The sequence below is a fragment of the Photinus pyralis genome, unplaced genomic scaffold (genome assembly GCF_008802855.1).
Source record: "Photinus pyralis isolate 1611_PpyrPB1 unplaced genomic scaffold, Ppyr1.3 Ppyr1.4_LG1, whole genome shotgun sequence".
In the NCBI taxonomy this organism is placed as follows: domain Eukaryota; kingdom Metazoa; phylum Arthropoda; class Insecta; order Coleoptera; family Lampyridae; genus Photinus; species Photinus pyralis.
The window spans coordinates 16,388,467-16,397,595 of record NW_022170249.1 but is presented as its reverse complement, the minus strand read 5'-3'; the positions used below and the strand labels follow the sequence as shown (position 1 = coordinate 16,397,595).

The 9,129-nt window shown below is 36.3% G+C and overlaps 3 protein-coding genes across 3 annotated transcripts; 1 reads left to right on the top strand and 2 right to left on the bottom strand.

Annotated features, from left to right (window-relative positions):
- The first annotated feature begins 1,483 nt into the window (after positions 1 to 1,483).
- Positions 1,484 to 2,551, top strand: LOC116181203 (protein SEC13 homolog). Its single transcript, XM_031501503.1, has one exon. The coding sequence runs from the start codon at positions 1,569 to 1,571 to the stop codon at positions 2,484 to 2,486; it is 918 nt and encodes a 305-aa protein (XP_031357363.1). The 5' UTR covers positions 1,484 to 1,568; the 3' UTR covers positions 2,487 to 2,551.
- LOC116181223 (28S ribosomal protein S18a, mitochondrial) lies at positions 2,477 to 3,167 on the bottom strand. Its single transcript, XM_031501525.1, has 3 exons — positions 3,014 to 3,167; positions 2,703 to 2,960; positions 2,477 to 2,653 (listed from the first exon to the last, which is right to left on the bottom strand). The coding sequence occupies exons 1-3, from the start codon at positions 3,108 to 3,110 to the stop codon at positions 2,544 to 2,546; spliced, it is 465 nt and encodes a 154-aa protein (XP_031357385.1). The 5' UTR covers positions 3,111 to 3,167; the 3' UTR covers positions 2,477 to 2,543.
- Positions 3,168 to 4,646: 1,479 nt separating this feature from the next.
- Positions 4,647 to 5,911, bottom strand: LOC116181213. Its single transcript, XM_031501514.1, has 5 exons — positions 5,653 to 5,911; positions 5,480 to 5,592; positions 5,212 to 5,431; positions 5,005 to 5,158; positions 4,647 to 4,949 (listed from the first exon to the last, which is right to left on the bottom strand). The coding sequence occupies exons 1-5, from the start codon at positions 5,684 to 5,686 to the stop codon at positions 4,733 to 4,735; spliced, it is 738 nt and encodes a 245-aa protein (XP_031357374.1). The 5' UTR covers positions 5,687 to 5,911; the 3' UTR covers positions 4,647 to 4,732.
- Positions 5,912 to 9,129: the final 3,218 nt, after the last annotated feature.

Sequence of the window (9,129 nt, the reverse complement as noted above, 5' to 3'; positions counted from 1 at the left end):
TTTACATGTGGGCTACAATTTACTTAGATTCGAATTTGATGGAATCTATAGCAGGATCAGTGAATTTGAAAGTGGGGAACTTCGTCATATCCACTCCTGCTCCACCGCCATACTGCCTGGAGAGTTTTTCCAATTCCGAAGTTAACTCCTTTTGAATGTCCGGAGAGGGATCCACAAGTTTGGTACCCCTAAAATGAACGTCATCAAAGCTGCTAACGAAAAATGATCATGAGTACCCGCCGCTTTTGTTTTTGTATTCCCGTATTTTATCCAAGAAAAGCTGTTGAATGGGATCGGAAGCCTTGTTAAACGCCGGAGCAAATACACCTAAATTCCGCTGGTTTACAACGACTTTAAAGTAATTTTTAAGCCCCAAAAGAGTTTGGTTAGACAGCATCTGAAAATTGTTACATAACCAATTAGAATTCAGCAAAACACATTAAATTAACTGAGTTACTAGACTCATTTGATTGCTTAATTAGTAAATTTAGTTAAGAACTACCTTGGAAAATGTACTAATTTCAATTTCTTCTCAAAAATTGAAAAAGTGGAGATCTGAAACCCTTTGATAGTGACTTCTACTTATCACCAAAATAATGTTGGCGACATTATTCCGGAATGTCTCTGTTTTAACCAGTGGCGGAGTACTATGTTTCATACTTATGTTTTGGGATATTCCTTATTTCAACATTTATTTATTAGTTATTACAAAGATTAAACTTTCATTTTCTAAGTATTATTTAAACTCATTAGCGGTTTTTTAGTCTTTAGTCTTTGTCTTTCCTAGTATAGAAGGACTATAGAATCCTGAAAACTTTTTAAACGCATTTCAAGGTCTTGTACAGGATGGTAAAAATCTTTTATCAGAATTTCCATAACACGCTAGATGTAGAAACTACACGCTACTCGAGGGGCTAAGATGTTTTCAAAAATTTCAAAAGCGTTGTTTTAAGCTGAATTCACATGAATACGAAATCCGACGATACGGTCATTCGAAATGCTTATGATTGGTCAATAGTTTGAAATGTCAAGCACATTTCAAATTATTGACCAATCATAAGCATTTCGGATTACCGTATCGTCGGATTTTGTATTCATGTGAATCCAGCTTTAGTGACATAAACTTTTCTCCCATTTAACCCACAATGTATCTTTCACCGTTACGGAGATCCCAATGGTAAGCCACGAATTTGAACCACCCTGAACATGTTCTTCAGGGCATTCGAAAGCTATCACAAAACCATGAAGACTGATCTAGCGCATTTCCAGATTATTGTAGTATCTTTTCAGATCGCTTTAGCTAAGGATGTTCTCTGTTCTGGTGAGAGCTCTATAAATCACTACTTTTCTCTCTTAATTACCCGTAGATGACAATTCTCTAAGAATCTCAAAAAATGCAGAGGTCCGTGCAATTCTCCCATTTCGAATGCAAATTTTTGCTTGTGCCGCCTCTGGCAGGAACTAAATCGGTAGATGACGCTAGTGCAGCACCATTTACTTTTCGTTTCCAATTCCACGTCAAATATAAATTTGGTTATAAAAAGTTGTATTAAATATTTATAAAAAAAATGGTCACAGTCTTAAATTCCATCGACACTGGCCATGAAGATATGATCCACGATGCCGAAACCGACTTCTACGGTCTTCGTTTAGCTACATGTTCATCGGACAACTCTATCAAGATCTACGATATTAAGAATGGTGCCCATACTCTCTTAGAAGATTTGAAGGCTCACTTCGGACCCGTATGGCAGATAGCGTGGAGTCATCCGAAGTTTGGCAATCTTCTAGCTTCGTGCTCGTACGATCGCAAAGTGATAATATGGAAGGAGCAGCAAGGTAAGTGGACGAAGTACTACGAATACGCCAATCACGATTCGAGCGTCAACTCAGTCCAGTTCGCACCACCTGAGTGCGGTCTAGCCTTAGCATGTGGCAGCAGTGATGGATGTATATCAATTCTGACGTATCATGAGGAAACAAATACTTGGGATGCGAAAAAGATACAAAACGCCCACGCGATCGGATGCAACGCTGTTAGCTGGAGTCCAGCTGTCACCCCTGAGCCTGCTTTTGATAATGGCCAGGAGGAAAAATTCGTAAAACGTTTGGTATCTGGAGGTTGTGATAATTTGGTAAAAATATGGCAAGAAGAAGGTGACAAATGGGTAGAAGTGAATAAATTGGAGGTGCATTCTGATTGGGTACGTGATGTTGCTTGGGCCCCTTCGATTGGTATTAGTAGACATTATATAGCAAGTTGCTCCCAAGACAGACGAGTCATCATTTGGACCAGCGAAGATTGTAAAACTTGGAATTCGAGCGTGATGCATACCTTTGATGATGTTGTGTGGAATGTCAGCTGGTCGTTGAATGGGAATATTTTAGCTGTATCGGGAGGCGATAATAAAGTTTCTTTGTGGAGTCAAAATTCAGAGGGCTGGAACTGTATTAGTGATGTATTAAAAGGCCAATCAACATTATAAGATTAAAACCAAAAAGATATTTTCTGTATTTTACATTTCTTAAATAAACCACAGCTTTTACCTAATTTTAATTGTACTTTCATCAAAATATTTGTTGTATCTTTTCCATCCAAATCGTTTCTTTGGATCTTTCTTACTTGTAGCGGGAGTGAGATTTGGCATTAGTCCTGCAAGTGAACTGAATTTAAGAACTCACAATATTTATAACGCCATTACCTGCTTTTTGTGCCATGGCTACAAGTATGGACATCCTTTTTTGTTGTCGCCTACACAATCCAGTTACGCGACGAGGTAGCATGCATCCATCTGATCTGACAAACTGACTTATTATCAACACGTCGGTATGTTTAACTTCTAAGCCCGAACTGCAAATTGGACAAAGTTCGTTCTCAGTTTCTAAGAGAAACGGTTCGCGTCCTGATGGAACATTCACGCCTTTTATAATTAAAGATTTGCCTTCTTGCACTTCTTGTACTACAATTTAACAAGCTTTTAAAAGGCGCACTCTGAAATAAATCGTCACCTACTTTCTTTTAATTGCAATTTTGGAAAAAGAGATAATGTACGAAGCGGAAAAGCAGCTTTTATTAATCCTTGCCAATTAAACTTCAAAAGAGTATTCATCTTGATAAATGATTAGTGAGGTTAGTTTCAAAACGCCATTACCGAGTTTATTTGAACTATTATATGTAAAAAGAACTACTATTTTACGGTATACACCTACGAGTGAAATTTTTGACTCGTAGGCATACAGTTACACTCATACCAAACACAGGTTTGGCTTTAAGGTGAATAACTATAGCATGTAACGGAATATAAGGAAAACAATTTATGGCATAAAATATTCTTATAAATAGAAACTTAGCATATCACAGTTTGCGCAAGTGCACACCTGATGTTTAAAATATATGATATGTTTGCTTTTACAATAGAAGAATATTTGGTATAAATTTCAAAAAATATCTTTATAAATATGAAAGCTAACATTGCGCAGTGTCCGATATGCTTGCCTTTACTAAAAGCATCTGTGCTTAAAATTTCAAAAAAATATATCTATAAATAAGAAAGATGATATTGCGCAGTCTGCGCATGCGCACATTAGTCGTGAAGATTTTTCATCGTTGAGGTGCCACTAAATATCTTGAAAACTGTAGTTATAAGGGACTGACTGACGAACGGAGAAAGTCATAATAGCACCTTCCAACAAGAGTTGGAAAATGCACTAAAAAAACAGGCGTAACGTTCACTGTGACATAATATAACTTTGAATCACCGCGCATTCAGCTTTCAAATAATGTGCAGTTAAATTTAACAACACTGGGCCTAAGTGGTCCTAAAAGGAAAACTTCCGCGTGTAAGGCACATTTTGTGTTTAAATTTACAAAAGGCTTTGATACTTTTATGGGGCCGATGGTCTCTGATGGAAGACACTGATGACTCAAAGCAGAGCACCGTAATGCCTTAGTTAGGGGCTTTCATGGTCTTTGCCAAAGGACAGAGAGTGTCCTAATATCCTACATTAAGTGAAGTAGATTGGCGCCATGAAGAGCAGGTAGCCGTCTAAAAGCTGATATGATGTCGCACAAGCAAGGTGAGACCTAAAGAGATCTATGGTCTGGTCCCAGTGTAGCAGGGTGGCGCTAAGAAAAGTAGGCCTAAAAGACTTCTATTGTACTAATCTCTCCTTGGCTACCGTGATTTCAAGTTTCAACACGAAATCTAGACTTTAAACACAAATGTTTCGCTTTGTTGTATTATACGGAAATTTTGGGTTCAATGTCATGTCCACACGTATCTATTGCGTCATCGCTGTTTTCCGAAACGACTCTATCAAAAAAACTCAAACTACTTTACGATTTTGATTCTTATTGGTAGTCAAGTTATTTATAGCCATTGCCAGATATTTTTTCACTACGTTTCCTACCAGTTTGGTGAAAAAAATCTGATACAGTGCACCTTAACAACTCGGGTTCACAGTGTGAATAGTATACCAATAACCTTGACCAAAAGTAATCTCCTCTCCTTGTTATTGAGCCTTATTTGTTGTACTAACGACCTATCGGCGTTCTTTTCTTTAAAATTAAAGTCGGACAGGAGCATCGCTGGAGTGCTTTGCATAGGATTATGATTTTGATTTTTGGAAACAACATTTTGCAAAAATATGTAGCAGCGAGTACCAAATTTAGTCCATCTCACCCTTGCGTAGCTTGGGTAAGGTTTTTAAGGACTAAATTCCGTTCACAAATTTAATACCGTTTATATACTATCCATGTAGCAATGCCAAGTATAATGTATACGAAATTATTAATAGCACCATAAGCAGTACTTGTTGATCCGTTAGTTACGAAACAACTCTTTAATTGATCTCTAAATATATTTAGAATAACATTTCTCGAATCTTTTGGTAAGGAACATCTTTTATCCAGTGCTCCAACTATACAATCCCGAAACAGTTGTAGATCACTAGAAGATTAATGTGGTTAGTTTTTTGGTAGGTATTAAGTATTCTTAAAATTACCTGCAAACATCTTCTCGATTGAGTGAAATCATATTTTTCTCCAAATTATTTATGATTTTTAAATGAGGAACACACCTCAAATTAAGCTCTTTCCCTAGAATTTTGCCAATATTTCCTGTCTGACACGTAATATTTGTCAAGGCGTTCACGCGTTCTTAAAAATAAATTATGTAAACAACGCTTTCTTTCAAAATACAAAAATTCTACCAATAATGTCACCTTCAGCACACATCCTTTCGATTGTCCTTTTCTGACCTTCCAAAGCGAAGTCAGGAAAATATTGTTCGTCAGAGTCCAAACATTTTTTCATTTTATACATTACTTCTTTTAGGCATGGCTCATGTACCTTCTCATAATCTTTACAAAATGTATCTGGAGTCACATCATTATCCTGAGGGTAACACTTCGAAATATTCTCAAAAGAATTCTAAAACTATTCCGTAAGTGTGACGTAAATGTTAGATGAAAAAAAAACCATAATGTTGGCGAATTCACTTGGTTCCACATGCTTTAAGCATTTAGCCTCAACAGCCATACCCAATTGTAGAAGATGGAAAGCCAACGACCCTTGAAAGTCTTGTGCCTTCGCTACAAAATCGATAGGTAGGTACATAAGGCATATTAACAATACACGATTGAAATACGTACCTAAGACTAAAAAAAATGCGAAAATCAAAATCATGATGCAATGCAGATCCACACAGCTTCCACGATAAACTACCAAGTGATAGTTTTCGACGAAGTCGAATTAATTAATAATTCCTTATCGGTTATTCGATTGACATTTTAATAAGTAGTCTATTTAAACAAATATGACGAAGTTGAACTTTTTGGATGGAGTGTATTGTGAAACAATGATTTGCCTGACCTTTTCCATTATTTGATATTTATTTTTCTGATTACAGAACATTTCAAAACTGCAAAGTCCGTAGGGCGAAAAAATAACACGCACTACTTAGGCTTGTGAAATTTGCCTCGCTGCTGGCTCAAGTCGGGAATGCACAAATGTGCCAATCAGGAAATATAATTGAAGTCGGTTGTCAACGATGGGGATCTGTTATGATATCTGAGTACGAGTTCTATAGTGTACTGAAAATGATCAAAATAACTGACTTGACTGACCACTGACCCACAGTATCTCCTTTAAATGAATCAACTCTACGGGTGGTGAATAATTATATTAATACAAGACAAACTTATTGGTTATGATTACCCACAATAATAAAAAAGAAAACAACGCAAGATTCCTTAATGAAGCAGCTCAGGTTGAACTTCTTGGCCAATTTGCCATAAATCCCCCAATGTCAACATTTAGTTTTTTTTTTGTTAATTATTACATTTTTGTTAAATTGTCTTAATGAATATTGACTTTATTGGTATCACTGGAAAGCAATTTTCAGGAGCTTTCCAACGATGTGTCAAGTTGCCATTTAGAATTTTTGAAGAGGAGGGCTGGGGGTTCAGGGGGGTGGGGGTTGTCACTCATAACATCATTCTGGCTCCCCCTCGATACCCCCGAAACGGTTTTGCGCGATTTTCAATATCTCCTGTAGTTTGGAAAATATGGCCGACTGCAAGTCTTAAAAATTGACACCCCGTATAACTTTTTATATAAAATAAATGATGGTAGTGTATTCCCCCAAAATTTAGAATAAGTATTTGAGAAAAGTGGGTGTGCAACTGTGCATTTGTTGTACATAATAATGATAGTAATAATGCATTCATTTGTATTTATATGTGGTACAAACAAAATACTTTTGACCAATATAGTATAGTCCAACAATTTAATTGAATTTTTTGTTATTCGTAACAGAATTGAGCAATGTCTCTTTTCTCGCTGTGTAAAAAGGTTAAGCTGCCACAGACTTTCAAGGAAAAATAATCATAATCTAATCCGTGAGGTAGGTATAGTTATTGACCGATTGTGCTAGCCGTCAATAAAAATCAATAGACGTCAATAAAGTTAACAACCCTGAAATTAAAATTAAATTTCTTAACTTAAGGGCCCGGAGAATTATAGATTTCTTCAAAGATCTTGACATCTGAATGAAGTGTTTAAACTTGATGGTACAATAGATCTTAAGGTCGCGGTCATGGACCCAATCGAATACCATTTCTGAGAATAATAATAATACTAAGTTCATAAGAGTCACACTAATTACGGTCAAAGTAGGAAGTATCTACGTCAAAAATAATCCAGGATCATTATTTAATCCTAGTATTAAGACATTTGATTGGCTTTATACTGCAGTATGCACCCAATCAAATGTCAAAATCCTTTTTTAAGTTCAGATTTGGCAAATAATGTAGGATTTTGATTATAATTCGCTTTCCTGCAACCGACCGTATGTTTGATATTTAATCTTTTTTTATTATTGAAATTACAACAATTTTACTTTGTGTTGTCGCCACGTGTAAATGGGATAGATTAATCGTGGTGTTGTCATTTCACAGTACATGAGGCCACAGATAATACGCATTACTGATTATTTACGGATTTTTTTAATTTTAATTTGTAAGCAGTTATAAAAAACTGTAATTGATATTTCAATAACAGAAATGAATCCCAATTAATTCAAGAAATATGCACTAACTCGAATACACGCAGAGAAAATAATTAATTAATTAAATTTTTCTCAACTGCTAGGAAATAATTTTTTTCTGAAACTACTTTGGTTGGAACAGGGGTTGGAAACAACTGCTTTTGTCTCTAAAAAGAGTGAAGAAAATGCGATGTTCCTCTCTAGTGAGGAAAGTAAAAAACAATTGCTACGTTAATCTGAATAATGACATTTAAAATTGAAACATACTCGTCTATCTAGATTGCTAAGTGTCAAACTTCATTATTAGTCTAGGCGATAGAGACTGTAAAATTGGCAAACTGGACATTTTGAGGTGGAAAAGAAAAAAATGGTGGAATATGTTCAGTTAGGTGTCAGAAACAACATATTAAAAATCCCACCCCTCAGATCCTGTGCTAAAGGCACCAGCCACCCCACTTCCCCTCAAAAACCGTGTTTTCGCCCTTTTTGGCTGATATCTCGCGATCTATGAGGTCTATATGAAATATTTTTAGCTGAAAATATTTCTCGTGAAATTTCATACAAGGTAGATACTCAGAAGTTAGCCTAGGTGTACCTCTTAGCCTAGGAAATTCATAAAAGAGGCGAAAATCATCATCAATTTCCGTAGCTTTTTGCGGTTTTTTGCAAATATATCGCGACCTTCAGGGCTAGATGAAATATGTTTTTAGCTGAAGATGCTCTTCGTGCAATTGCATACGTAACTGAAGAGTTGGCGTAAAGTCACCTTTCACCTTCAACTTTCATGTGTGGGGAAATATTCATTGTAAAACAAAGTATTTCTATGTGCCATTTATTCACGTAAAAACAGTATTTTCATATCAAAATATTCACACATTCATTTATATCTCAACGTAATCATTATCCTCTGCAGATTCCACTTCTTCAGGCTCTTCGACGTCCTCTAGTGGTAGTGGGTCGTCTGAAATTACCGACTCGTAGTTCTCCTCGTCTTCCGCTTTACCTGTATGAGTACCCTGAAGAGACGGCGTGGCATTTAGGCACGATGTTCCATGACACTGGACGCAGAATTCGTTCTTCACACCTACAACAAGAAGCATTATGTCAAAAAAAAATTTATAATTAAGTATACGAATATAATATTCTCTCGTATGTCCGAACTCCTTTTTCTGAAACTGCAAGCAGTCATGCAACCACGTTCACAGCCACATGAAAGAAGTTCGAGGAGAGTATTCTTATTGAGAACTACCTATTATTAATAAATTTTCTTTTAGGCGATCGATTTCGACTATCATCTTCAGGCCGTAGCGTCAAAGTATTATATTATATTTTAACTTTGACGCTACGGCCTGAAGATGACAATAAAGTTGAAGTTGATCGCCTAAAAGAAAATTTATTAATAATAGGTAGTTCTCAATAATAATACCCTTCATTAATGACCTATTAACAATGGAGTCATACATCAAGCATAAGTTTGAGGAGACTTTCCTGACGCCTATCACAACGACTTCGGATCCAGCCCAGGAAAGTCTCCTCAAACTTATTTCATGTGGCTGTGAACGTGGTTGCACGACTGCTTGCA